Genomic DNA, 15,044 nt, shown 5'->3' on the forward strand with positions numbered 1-15,044 from the left:
ATCCACATGAGCTCTTAAGAGACTTGAAAATACTTGGCAGTGTTTATCCTTAGGATGAACTCTACAAAAACTATTTGTGGATATTATTTTCAGAAAATTTCTATTTTGGGTCAGCTGAGCTTTTTCAATTCAAAACTTATGAGCTAATATGTAACTATATAGTGCCTTTCCTTTGGCAATGAGTTAATTTCTTAATTTTTTTTCATTCTAATGTTAGGTTTTCTATCTAAATCAGTGTCAAAATATCATCCAAAAATAGAGATAGTAGCTAGTACATTTTAATACAATATTTTCTCATGTTAGCCAATACAATCATAATGACAAACAGCCATTTACTGAGAGTCTAATATATGCCAGTTTATTTTTCAGAGTTTTACATGTTAAACCATAGATGATTTTACCTTCTTATAGAGAAAAATACATCAAAGCTGAGAGTAATATAGTGCCTTGCACAAAGCCACACGGATTGTAAAATTTTGAACTGAGATTCAAACCCAGCACCCCTGCTATAATAGACTAAATCCCCCAAATTTACATTTGACGCTCACAAAATCTTGTGAGGTAAGTAGGGCAAAAGCAATTTTTATTTTCTTTATTCACCTAGGGTTGCTATTTGATTATTCTACATTTATGAAAATAATTTTGTGAGAATGATAGAAATTTAAAATAGGAACAATTTAGGGGTAAGCTAAATTAGCAATTCTTAGACATTTTAGTTTTAGTACCACTTTACATCCTTAATAATTGTTGAATAACTCTAAAAGCATTTGAAATATGTGCTATATTCCTTGATACCATATTAGCAATAAAAATTGGAACATTAAACTCATTAGTTATTTAATAACAATCGTAAACTAATTACCTCTTCACATAAATATTATATTTTTATGATAAGTACCTAGATGTTCCAAAACCAAAAAATAAATAGTGAGAAGGGTAGCATTATTTTATATACTTATAAGTCTCTTTACTATTTAGTTTAATGGGAGGTAGTTGGATTTTCACATCTGCTTCCTCATTGAATCTCTTGTAACATCACATGTCCTGTAACATCTGGAACACTCCACTGGGCATGTGTGAGAGAATGGAAGTTAGAAAAACAAAGAAGGGCTGGGCATGGTGACTCACGACTGTAATCCCAGCACTTTGGGAGGCCAAGGCGGGTGGATCATGAGGTCGGGAGTTCGAGACCAGTCTGGCCAACAGGGTGAAACCCCGTCTCTACTAAAAATACAAAAATTAGCCGGGCATGATGGTGGGCACCTGTAATCCCAGCTACTCGGGAGGCTGAGGCAGGAGAATTGTTTGAACCCAGGAGGCGGAGGTTGTAGTGAGCCAAGGTCGCGCAATTGCACTCCAACCTGGGTGAGAGTCTGAGACTATGTCAAAAACACAACAACAACAACAACAGCAAAACTACTTAGTATTATTTAAAAATAGCTAGACTTCAGGGACCCTTCTGAAGGGTACAAGTGTCTGTGGAGCCACTTCGAGAGCTGCTGATCTAGATAAAACTTTCATTTAGAAGACATGGAAATTAAGGTGTCTCATGGATCTGCTACTTATGATCGATTAGAGAGGGGCTGATACTTTCCTACAAGGGTATTAGATATGGCTAGGATGGATGCTCAAACTATCTTATGGAAATATATGAAGATGATTTTGAGTGGAAGTTTGTATTTTACCTCCCTCCCACTGATGACACAACAACCAACCCGCACAACCCTACTGAAACTACCCTTGCCTGGAACAGCAATGATCTTGTTAAATTCAATAACCATTTTTTAAAAAGTACTTACTGAGATTTGTTTGTTAGCAACCCTTGACATGGCTGATTGCTCCCTTCATTTTGACTCAATTACATGATCCTCCCATATCTCACACTCAGTGAAAGCACCCTCTCTCTCCAGATCCCCAGCCAGAAATCAGAAACTTCCCAGACTCTGATCTCTTCCTCGCCAAGTGCTCTCAATCGTCTTTTCTTATAAATATCTCAGTATTCCATCCACTTTTTTTTCTGCCTGATATTTTGTCCTGAATATGCATCTTACCTCTCTTACATTATCACTACTATCTTCTAACTATTTCATTTTGTTCCTAATTTTTATATGTTTTTTTTTCCAAATTTTATTTTAGTTTCCAAGTGTACATGTGCAGGTTTGTTACATGGGTAAATTTTGTGTTGTGGTGGTTTGGTGTACACATAATTTTGTCACCCAAGCAATCAGCATAATACCAACAGGCAGTTTTTCAGTCATTAGTTCACTTCGAATAATGAACTCCAGCTCTGTCTATGTTGTTGCAAAGGCCATGGTCTCATTTTTATGGCTGTGTAGCATTCCGTGGTGTATATGTACCACATTTTCTAGTATCTAGGTTGACTCCACATCTTTGCTATCATGAATAGTGCTGCGATGAACATACACATGCATGTTTTTTACTGGTAGAATGATTTATATTCCTTTGGGTGTATCCCATTAATGGGATTGCTGAGTTGAATGGTATTTTAAGTTCTTTAAGAAATCTCCAGACTGCTTTCCAGAGTGGCTGAACTAATTTACATTCCCACCTTTTCTCCACAACTTCACCAGCATGTTACTTTTTGACTTTTTAATAATAGTCATTCTGAATGGAAAATATTTGCACACTATGTATCTGACAAAGGTCTCATTTCCAGAATCTGCAAGGAACTCAAACAAGTCCACGAGCAAAAAATAAACAACCTCATTTAAAAATGGGCGAAGGACATGAAAAAACACTTCTCAAAAGAAGACATATATGTGGCCAACAAACGTATGAACCAATGCTCAATATCACTAATCATTAGGGAAATGCAAATCAAAACCACAATGAGATACCATCTCACACTAGCCAGAATGGGTTTTATTAAAAAGCCAACTATTTCTTTCCCCGGTTCTTCTCATCAGTCCTCCATAATCTGAGCAATTCTTTTGAATTACAGATTCCAAGTGGGCACTTTTCACAGCTCTTAGGTTAAAGCCCCAATTCTTTCAAGTATTTTACAAAAGCTTCTGAAGCAGCCCCATGCTCGCATCTACAGCTGGGCTTATCACTGATTCTTCTTTGCTTCATAAGATTCTCTGCCCTGCTCCCTCACTTCCATGACAGTATATAAAAACTGTTTATTCTTCTATATGCATCCCTTCTAGTCTTTCTCTTTTTATTCATGTATTAACTTAGATGTCACCTCCTTTGGAATAATTTCCCATGAGTCCTCCCGCTCTGAGTTAGATTATCCTGCTATATGATTCCTCAATGATGTGTTCTTTCCAACCAAAATATTATTTGCCACTCTTCATTTGTAGTTACTTGCTTAATATAATTTTCCCCTGTATACTTTTAGTATTGTATGCACAGAAACTTCATCTGATTTTGTCTTTCTAAAGTGAAAAAATTAACAACCCCATTAAAAAATGGGCAAAGGACATGAAAAGACACTTCTCAAAATTGTTCTACCCAATATTGAGAACAATGTTGGACTTATAGTAAGAAGCTTATAAGTCATACACATTTGTTAGATGCATGATTAAATGAATATTTTTTTTCTCTTTTTTCTGCAGTTAGTTGTATTTACGGTTTTCTGACTCACTTTTATGAAGTTGAGAATCATGCTTTGAATTAATTATTTTATTGTCCTATTAGTATAATATAGTTACTATCCTGTATGACTGCTATGCCAAAGTGGTTCAAAGACTGGCTCTCGTATGACACCTAAAACCAGGTGAAACCAGGCCTATATTTGGAGATTGGCCTCATTCTTTTATGACCAAGAAGGTCATCTGGGAAGATTGGTTAAAATATGAATGCATGAGTTCTATCCTCTGAAGATTCTAAATTGGTTGTTTAGATTGTAAGCAGCTCCACAGATTACTGCCACACCTTTCAAAGTGTAGGAACTACTGCCTTACTGCAAGAATTCTCTGGTTTATTTATAAAAAGTAGTTAAAGAGTTACCATGTAAAATGTACTCTAATTTAGTAGCAGAGCACTCCCATGTTCAAAGAAATGTATAGTTTTCTGAATGTATAGTTTTCTGTACATATATGTTTGGAAGGACATCATAGCCCAACATTAAACTCTAGCAGGTGTTACAAGTTCAAGTATCTATTTTTGTTTCTGTACAGCTCAATATTAACACCTGTACTCATTAAACACATCTTACTTCTCTAGAACTTATTGTAGTATGTTTAATGGATACATTTAATATCAATCTTTATGTAGTATTTATTTAAATAGCATTAGTAAATATTTAAATTTGCAAAACAAAATGTGATAATACTACTTTACCATGCAATTTTTGCAGCTGTTATGTGTAGAAGCTGTTATGTGTAGAATTTTACCATGTAAAATAACTTACAGTGAAGCAATTTTATGGGGCCATGTGTTTTTAAAACAAAATATACCAAGTATATTTGTGAATTCACATTTTTTATTGTTAATTGATACATAATAATTTTGTATATTTATGGGGTATAATGTAATGTTTTGACATGTGTATATATGTACTGATGAAATTAGATAATTAGCATATCCATTACCTTGAACATTTATCATTTATTTGTGATGAGAACAGACAAAATCTTCTAGCTATCTTGAAGTGAAGAAAACCTTATTGTTAACTATAGTAATCCTTCTAAGCAACAGGACACCAGCATTTATTCTTCCTTTCTAATTGTAACTTTGTACCCACTGACCATCCCCTCTCCATCCCTCTCTTCCCTCTACCCTCCGTTTATTTTTATTTATATTTATTCCCGTTTTCAAAAAAGTTAACAGGTATGTATACATACATACAGACAGTACGTTTGCGTGCACACGCGCGTGCACACACACACACACACTCGGGAAACGGAGAGAAGGAGAAAGAGACAGTTTCTGATTATTTACAAATATTTTGCTTTATCGTTGTTTGTCATACTGTATTGATGACAGTATGACAGTATTTCAGGGAAAATAGAAATAGATAATAATATAGAGATGAGATTTTTAAAAGATAAGAAGAAAGAGTAGAAAGAGAAAAGAAAATTACTTCATTTGATCCAAGCTGCAATGGAATTGGATGATGTTTTCTTCTTTTCACACTCTTTCATATAGTGGATCTTTTGTGTCAGCTCTTTAATGTGTTTCATTACTTGAAGACTGTATAAAGGAATATATTCAATAATTTGTCTCTTATTTTAAAATGCATCACAGTTATATGATTTATTGGAAATATATTCATTAATGTGATATATTTTTAATTTAATTATCAGGTACTTCTCTAGGAGAATGCTTACTTTACAAATGTGTGCAGGTATATTTACTTTTTAATTTAATGTTGTTAACTAGAAAACAATACAAAAATTGTTAGCATTATTTTTTAAAATAATTATGGTTCAGGCTATTTAAAATCTATTTTATTAAGGAAAGTTATTTCACTGTTACATATACACCAACTTGAGTTTTCAGGTTATTCACCAGAGCATTACGTGTTACTGAAGATGAAAATGAAGTAACCAAAGTTTCTAATAATAGGGAAAATTACATAAATTAGGTGCGTGATAAAACAGTGTTCATTAAAGGCAAACTAGAATAATAATCACTGACTTACAAGGCCCTCTAAGGCATTATCACAAAACAATTATTAATGTAAAATACAATACAAACAAAGCTATGTGTGTACACGTGTAAATGCACAGAAAGTGTTATGGAAAAACAGTATTTCAAGCCTTTAATAGTGACAACCCGCAGGCGAGTAGAACTGGGGTATAAAGGGAAACTATTTTACTCTATGTGTTTTTATACATTTAAGTTGTTTATATTAACTTTTAGTCATGTGTTTCTTTCATAACTTGAAAAATGCCTTAAAGAATTTGAGAAATGTTTATTTTAACAAAAATACAGAGGATATGGAATTGTTTTGAAATAGGAATTTCGAGTTGCACCGTTAAATACACTTAAACATGGTCAAGAAAATTATGCATTCTTGGCCGTATCAAACTATCTCATGTAATTTATAATATACAAACCTATGTAACCACAAAAATTAAAATGAAATAAGAAAATTATACATTCTAATGAATGTTTTCTGATTCTTTGGCCTACTCTATTTTTTATCTCTAATATTCTTTTTTTTTTCCATTTTAATTAAAGGTCTCATTCGTTTGCAAGAGCTCATCAAAGCTCCATCAAGGTATAATCTTCGACTCAAAATTCGTCAGTTACCTGCTGATACAAAGGATGCAAAACCCTTACTAAAAGAAATGAAAAGAGGCAAGGAGTTTCACGTAATCTTTGATTGTAGCCATGAAATGGCAGCAGGCATTTTAAAACAGGTAACCTTTAAATTACTTCAATTCTTGTTTTCTTCATAAGCTTGCACTTACAATATGATCTTCTTTGAAATCAAAATATTATTGTTATGCAATCAATTATAACAACCTTCATGTAATTTTATGATAGAAAGTCTGACAATTGCTTTTAATTAATTGTCTTAAAAGAAAAGTAATGTAAACATTGATGATCTTCAAAACGGGTTGTTTAAAGTTTTGAAGTTATTTTCAAATGACTGCAATGCTGTTGGTTAATGAGGTAGTTGATTAATGAGATAGTTATTTCTTTTTGTTTTGAAATGAGGGAAAGAACTAAGTCAACCAATTAAGCAGCTCACTCATTACAATCAACCAGTAGGAAAAAGATGTAATAGATTTACCATTTACCTGATATCTACTGTAAGAGACTTTACATATTTGATCTTATTTCATCATCACTACAACAAAAAGAAGTAGGGACTATCTCTGCTTTACAGACAAACTGAGTCCCGAAATGAATAAGTAACTTGACCAATGTCAAGTAGCAAGAACATAGCAGGGGGATTGATATCCAACCTAATGATGTTAACAAGTATTCATTCCAGAATAAAGCATTGCCTGACAAAAACCAACCAACCAACCAACCAACCAAACAAACAAAACCTTCTAAATCAATCAAACAAAACAATCTGTAGCTGTGAAATCTTTTAGTATTTATGTCAGCATTATTCAGACCTAACAGCAAACTGGAAAACAGAAATTATTATCAGTCCATATCTTACAGATGAAGGAACTGAAGTTGGGAGTTAAATGGCCAGAACAAGGCCCTACACTTACTATGTAGTAGAGCCTGGATTTGAACACAAATTTTTGGATTTTGTTTCTTAAACTCTTTTATGCACACTGAGCTGACACCTTGGTAGCTTGGAACTAGTCAGTCATTTAGAAACCTCTCATGTATAGGATAAAATATTTCTACTGGAGAGTTATGCAGATTCAGATGTCAAATTATATCCCGTTAAATGTAACTGCCAATAGTAAATGCCTGTTATAGCATGGTTAATTTATTAAGCAGATGTTTATCCCATATTCCAATATAAATGTTGATTTTCACAGTAAAATAATTTGATTTGAAAAATTGCTATAGTTTTATCTTTGGATAATAAAGCATATGAAGGTTTTTGTATTTTTTTTTTTTGGCAACAAATAAAACAACGCACTAACATAACTACTGAACTCTAGAGTCCAGATTTGTTTCACATAATTCCCAAACAATTCCTGATCATGGTTAGAATACACAGGCTTGGAAAGGAGACCTTTCCTTTACTCCTGGAGTGAGTGGCACTAAGCTATTTCAGTGACAGAGCTTTGGCTGCTTTCTCTAGGCTTCTAGTAAGTATGTAAATGATCAGCTGTCTTTTCTCTAAAGAACTAACTCTCACTATTTTGCTGTCTGGAAGGTGAGAAGCCTGTCACCTTTAAAAATTGAATTTGCTTTCTGCCTTCTATTAGATATATTTATTATTTTATACTTGTTTTCTTACGTGTTCTTTGCAAACATGCTTTGTTTGCAAAATGAAAACAGAAATAATAGAATATTTAAATACATATAACAGAAAAATGTAATTTTAACAAGGTCAGTAGATGAAAAATTAGAAAATAGGTAAAATGAGAATATGAAAGTTAAGATGAATCCAGAGTGACATTATTATACAGTATGCATCCTCTGAGGTCCTATAGCGGAAGACCACAAATATGGTGGTGTTATTTTTATCTTTGTCTCACATTTGAATTTTCCAGTTATTCTAGTAACCAAGAAGAAAGTGTATAGCTTCTAAGAAATTCAGCAGTGCATTTAATAGGGTCCTATTTTGTGATTTGTGAAATTTTTCTGAGATTCCTGAACATTCACTGTTGTTGGAACTCCTAAAACATGGTATAGGAGTTGAAGAGCAAAAATAGATGAGCTTTCAGCTAGTCTGGCTTCATCCAAGAATGAATATTAGGACTATCCAGAAAAAGAAATGGCCTTAATCAGTTTACCCTTGTGTGTTTGTTTGTGTAATTAATTTAATTTATTTATTTAAACTGATTGAGCTTTTACTAGTTATCGAACAACAGTGAATTTGAAGTTTTCCTGCTAGAAAGCTTTAAAAGTGAGTGGAGCTTGCAGTTGAGTAGATTTCCTCTGAGGCAAGTTGAGTACACTAATTGGCATGCATGCCTCCATAGCAGATGATTCTACCTCCATCCAGATTTATCAAACAAAATACCCTAGGGCAGAGCCAAGATCCTCTGAAGTAAAACCTCACAAGGACATTCTATCACAGAGAAAAAATAGTAATCAGGAACTTCAAAGTTTAGATCAGAGAGTGTGAAATAAAAACTTTTAGCCTGGAAAAAATGTAAAAGAAAATGCTAATAAAATCCTACAGCGGTGTGAAGTAAAATAAAGTAAAAATTGAAGAGATGTGTATAGGCCCCACTCCTATTGTTGACCTTGAGCAATATAATTTCTGCATCTTACCTGAAAAATAAACTGGTTGCAAATTATCTGCCTAGATAACTGCATGTGTTAATTCGTCATATAGCACTGTTAACACTACACCAGCTTAATGTTGGGATTTCTAATAATATTTTGATTTTAGAAAATTTAATCTGTAGTATTTCTTTTAGGAGAGATGATATCACAACCGCTTTTATGTTGAGGCAATTATTATATTATTTGTGCATAAAAAGATACTAATTTTGTTCTCTCTAATGTGTTTGAAGTGTGCATACAATTCACTCAAAAGTAGCAGTAAGACATGCTATAATTAAAAGCAGGTCCAGAGCAAGTTATTTAAAAAAAAATTCTACTGGAAATAATATTAACTAATCTTTTAAGAGAGTATTCCTGTTGTTCATTCTTTTTTTTTTCTTTCCTTCTTTCCATCTTTTCTTCTTTCCTACATTTTCTTCCTTTCTTTTGTTTTTTATTTAGTTTTTTTATTTTTATTATTATTATTATTATTATTATAATACTTTAGGTTTTATGGTACATTCTTTTTGAGTAAGGTTACAATGTAGGTACTTAATCAAAAATAACTACTATTTCTACCTCCAATTTTTTTTTTTGTTTGTTTTTGTTTGTTTGTTTGATGGAGTCTGGCTCTGTCGTCCAGGCTAGAGTGCAATGGTGCGATCTCGGCTCACTGCAACCTCTACCTTCTGGGTTCAAGCAATTCTCTGCCTTGGCCTCCTGAGTAGCGGGAATTACAGGCAGCTGCCACCACACCCGGCTAATTTTTTGTATTTTTAGTAGAGACAGGCTTTCACCATCTTGGCCAGGCTGGTCTTGAAATCCTGACCTCGTGATCCACCTGCCTTGGCCTCCCAAAGTGCTAGGATTACAGGCATGAGCCACCGCCCCTGGCCTTCCAGCGTTTTCTACATCACATATCACAGCACATGACTGATCCTTGTTTTCAAAATCAAAAGCTGAGAGAAGGTCAATGAAAGCCAGAAACAGACTCCAATTACCCTCATAGATTTCTTCTCAAGGTGATGAAGAAAAAACCTGTAGCCATTGGAAATATATATGTCAGAACAAATCATCTTCTCCACCATCTCCTCAACTCCTTCCCCTACACCAAAGCAGAATTTGATGCACTTGCCTGAGATGTCCATGTTTTCAAATTTTCAAGGAAGGAACAGGCAAAAATTTTAGAATGCATGGAGTCAAAAATTGTTCTACATCTGTGGGAATATGAAATATACCACTTCAGAAAATAACATAGATTCCAAATTCCCCATTAGAGACCTGGAGTCCATGTTTACTCACTGTCTCACTTTGTTGGACAGTTTATTCATTCTTGTCATGTCCTAGTTTCCTCACCTATAAAATGAACATAATAGTAGGACTGACTTCTAGGGTTTTTTGAGGCTTAAATATGTAATGTGCTTAGAATAGTATCTGACACATTTTAAACATTATATAAGTATTATTTTTAGTTATGCATCTGAATCATTATTTCTTTCAATTACCTTTATCTCTAGTTCTATACCTACAGAGTTGATAGAGTAAAAAAAATTGCCAAGCATAATATTGAGCTGTCATTGAATAGTACTGGAGACAGGGAGCCATCTGCTCCCATAAGGAGCAATGAATGCCTTCTACAAATATGATCTTGTAAATTTGTATTTAATAAGGGAAATTCTGTCTTATTTTGCTTGAGATGAAAATTTAATCCGAATATTATCGGTTTATATAATTATTACCCATTCAAGAAATATTATTTGGTAATTTGATACCTAAATTTCTTGTGCTCAATTCTTTGATGCCACCTTTCATTAACCAATGTTTCTCCCTTTTTAAATATATTTGATACATTCCAAAGTTTTCACAAGTATCTATTCCTTCTTAAAGAATTCATGTTGCAGAACTACAAATGCTATCCTACCTAACTGGTTAATGCCGATTTACGAGCATGATGCTTTTCTTATTTTTATTTTTTATTTTTAGTTGTTGTGGGTACATAATAGGTGTACATATTTATGAGGTATATGGGATATTTTGATACAGGCATACAACGTGTAATAATTACATCAGGGTAAATGGGATATCCATCACCTCAAGTATTTATCCCTGTTTTTTGTTTGTTTGTTTGTTTAGAAATGGGGTGTTGCTCTGTCACTGCAGCCTCGACTTTGGGAGCTCACGTGACCCTCTCAACCTCAGCCTCTCGAGTAGTTGGGACTAAAGGCATGTGCCACCGTGCCTGGCTATTTTTTTTTTTTTTAGAGATGGGATCTTGTTATGTTACCGAGGCTGGTCTTGGGCTCAACCAGTCCTCCTGCCTTGGTTTCCCGAAGTCCAGGGATTACAGGTGTGAGACACTGCACCCAGCCAGCATTTATCCTTTATGTTACAAACAATCCGTTTATACTCTTTTAGTTATTTTAAAATATACAATTAAATTATTATTGACTATAGTCAACCTATTGTGCTCTCAAATACTAGATCTTATTCCTTCTATTTTTTTAACCCATTAATTTCTGTATGCAGAATGTAGCTGAGGCAGCTACTTCATAAACGAGTTTTTGTAGTTAGTGGCTTTTGGAAGGCTATTAGATGTACCTGAGAATAATTGTTTCCTACTAAGAACTCTTCATTCAACTAAAAATGCATTGTTTTTTAATTATCCTTGCCAACTGCTGTTCACTGATAAGCAGTTATTTCAAAAGCATTCTCTTATTTTCAGAGAGAAAATGACATGGACACTTGTTATAACTGAAAGTTCTAACCCAAAAGTCCTTGTTTTTAAGATTGACAGTCTAAAATTGATGAGGACTGTAGAAGAGTGAAATAAAACACAGTAATTTGTGACTAGTTTATTAATAACAACAAAAACATTTCTTTAATTATATGTAATTTTTAAATAAGAGTGGTAATTTACATTTCCTTCATTAATGCTATGGAAATGTCTCTAAAGAGCTAAAATAAATGCCTGTTGGCATTGTGTTTTACAGCACTTTTTTTCTAATTCAGTAATATTTTTCATTAAAATAAAATGGTGTTCCTCATTGGAGTATTTGTAGTGAAGACTCAAATTGTTATGAATGTAACAAATTAAGATGTGCTAATTTCAGGTTTTGTGTCAAATTTAATGCCTTCTTTAATGTGTTAAGCCATAGCTTTACAATTGCAAACATTCAACTAATAGCTTTTCTATCTAGAGAATTGCTTCAGAAATTCCTTCAGTAACCACTAATCTTTAACTACTGGGAAAAGATTTAGTTTAACCTAATTGTATGTAACGTGAATATTGTAGGTTGATTCTTTATCACATCCTACTATATTTTGTTCTCACTTGAATTACTGACATACTGTCTTTCCTATAATATGTACCTTCAGTAATTTTTTTTTTTTCCTTAGGCATTAGCTATGGGAATGATGACAGAATACTATCATTATATCTTTACCACTCTGGTAAGTACTTTATTAAAACAAAATGTTCTGAATTTTATTATTATGACTTCTTCAGATGAAAAATAGGTTTTTTAGTAAGAAGTATTATGACTGATTCCTTCGTAGTTATATTTTAATTTGATAAGACCCCACCAAAATTATTATCAGAGAGGATAACTCTTAATAGAAGCTGATAATTTTGAAATAATATCATTTCAGATATCAATTCAAAATACTGCATGTCTTATTTTTATGTTACTTTAGAGAACTTTCAGAACATAATGGATCTTGAAATTAGTTTCCTGAGAAATCAGTGCTTTAGAAAAGCGGAAATTCAGCCAGGTGCAGTGGCTCATTTCTGTAATTCCAGCACTTTGGTAGGCCAGGGCAGAAGGATCACCTGAGGTCAGGAGTTCGAGACCAGCATGAGCAATATGGTGAAACCCCATCTCTACCAAAAATACAAAAATTAGCCGGGCATGGTGGTGGATGCCTGTAGTCACAGCTACTCGGGAGCCTAAGACAGGAGAATTGCTTGGACCTGGGAGGTGGAGGTTGCAGTGAGCCAACGTTGTGCCACTGTACTCCAGCCTGGGTGACAGAGCTAGACTCTATCTAAAAAAAAAAAAAAAAAGAAAAGAAAAGAAAAAAGAAAAGCACAAAATCTTATGTTATCTCAGCTGTATTCACTTTTTGAAAATCAGATGTATTGAAGCTGTCCTTTCAGTAGATTACATTTTCTGTTCTGCTTTTGCCTATGTTTAGTTAGATTTTTTTAAAGTCAATATGCTTTAATTTGCCATCAGCAAATTGAATGTTACCTTTATATTTTGTTTTCACATACCCACCACACAATTTTCCCTTATGATGTATGAAAATCTGACTTTAACCTGTATCAAACTTACTGTTAGCTCCATTTCGTTATCAATACATTATCCTGACCTTTCTGTGTAAAACAGCTGTCTCTTTACTAATTCTTTCTTCCGCATGTCCCAAATATGACAGTATCTCCAAGTTTGGACTTCATCCAATCTTATTTTCTCTTCAATTATTTTCTTCAGAACTGGTTTGTATTTAGAGCCTCAGTTATCATCTTTGTTTGAATGAGGTCTAAATGTTCTATGTAATATTTATGAATTACTGTATACTGTAAAACACTTTTAATTGTTGTTCCATTAGATAATTTCAAAATATTTAAACTTTAGTGTCCTCTGAATTGACAACTCTTCTGATTATCTTAAAAGTTTCAACTTTTGTTGACTCCTGTATCACCAACAAAATTTTACTGATTTTTCCTTTGTAGTGTCTCTAGCATCTATCTTCTCCATTCCCATAACAACCAGTCTAACCAATGTTTTCTCCATTAACTTGAAATTCTTCCAGTTAGTCTCCTTGCTTCTAGAAGTCTTGAAGCTGCCAGATCAGATTATTAAAATTTAATTGATTGCAATAGCTTCCTGTGATGACAACTCTTACCTCCAAAGGAGATTATTCATGCAGTAGAATGTATTTTACTTAAAAATAGCAAAGCTGGCTCTGGCATATCTCTATATTATTTCCTAGCAGACAACTTTTTTGCAGCTTGTAAGAAACTTAGTGGTGGGGGTGGAGAGGAAGTGAGAGCATTCCCTCATCAGCAAATTATATTTCAGTGCTGTTACAACTCAGCATAAGCGTAAGATTTTGGGGAAATCAAAAGTATCTCTCAATAAGGAAAATAAATGAAACAACTAGTTTAGGATACATAGAACTCATAGGCCTACATTTGAAGGCCTTTTATACTTTGATCCTAATCAAACTTTCCCATTTCCTTTTGCTACTATTCTCCTTTAGGAATTCTAATTTATAGCTGAGCTGATGTGGATCAGTCTCCTGAATAGGTTTTATATCTTCTAATTTTTGTGTCTCCACTCACACTTTGAATTCTCTTTTTGTCAATCATCAGCCCAGTCTTTCTTTAATGGCAGCTGTAGGGGAGAAAAGATTTCTTTTCCTCACACATCATGAGGTTCAAGGCTGAGATCTCTATAACAAAAGACAGGTTAACAAGAGAAACACATAAAAATGTATTTAATATAAATTTTATGTGACACAAAAGCCATCAGAAATGAAGACTCAAAGAAATGGGAAAATCTGGCTTTTTTTTTTTTTTTTTTTGCTTTGTTTGATGAAGAGTAGATAGTTATGTAGGAAAATTATTGGACAAAGGGAGGTTATGATCTAATGGCAATAAATCCAGAAAACTTAGCAAGGCCAAATTGTTCAGATTCTTCTTGACCTCCAGGTATAGGGCTGGATCCCTCTGGAATGAGAGTCTTATGACCTCCTTTCTGTGGGGGTAGATCAGAGAACTCTTTTGTGATCCACTTCAGGGGAGAAAGGTGGGATAAGGTCACAGAGTGACCTTCCTGCTTCTGTGTCTTCTCAGTTTCCTATAGCCAAGTACCATATTTGGGGGTAGCATGTTCAGAGCCTCATCACAGCTAAGATCCCATCTGCTCTGTGAAGTTTTTCTTGACCATACAAATTGAAAATAACTTGCCTTGCTTCTGACTTCTTTTTCATGTATGATTTCTACTCTTTTACTACTTGGCATATATTGCCATGCTTTATTTGTTCACCTCTTGAATATATCCTATCTCCTTGGCTAGACTGTAAACATTAAAAAATAAAAACCTAAGGATTCCTATGTTTTTCATAGCACAGACTAGAGCTCAGGCCAATGCCAGCTGCTTTCCACTGAATTGTATTCTTATTATTTAGCCTGTGTAGCTGTATGAGTC

General features: G+C 33.8%; 1 protein-coding gene across 5 annotated transcripts in view; it reads left to right on the forward strand.

Annotated features, from left to right (window-relative positions):
• GRIK2 (glutamate ionotropic receptor kainate type subunit 2) overlaps positions 1 to 15,044 on the forward strand; it is a 1,201,378-nt gene that overhangs the window by 800,069 nt on the left and 386,265 nt on the right. For all 5 annotated transcript variants that reach the window (XM_063666452.1, XM_063666454.1, XM_063666453.1 and 2 more), the window contains 2 exons: positions 6,154 to 6,335; positions 12,229 to 12,282. In XM_063666452.1, the coding sequence (XP_063522522.1) occupies positions 6,154 to 6,335; positions 12,229 to 12,282 (236 nt within the window). The remainder of the gene's footprint in view (positions 1 to 6,153; positions 6,336 to 12,228; positions 12,283 to 15,044) is intronic.

The sequence above is a fragment of the Pongo pygmaeus genome, chromosome 5 (assembly GCF_028885625.2).
Source record: "Pongo pygmaeus isolate AG05252 chromosome 5, NHGRI_mPonPyg2-v2.0_pri, whole genome shotgun sequence".
Taxonomy (NCBI): Eukaryota; Metazoa; Chordata; class Mammalia; order Primates; family Hominidae; genus Pongo; species Pongo pygmaeus.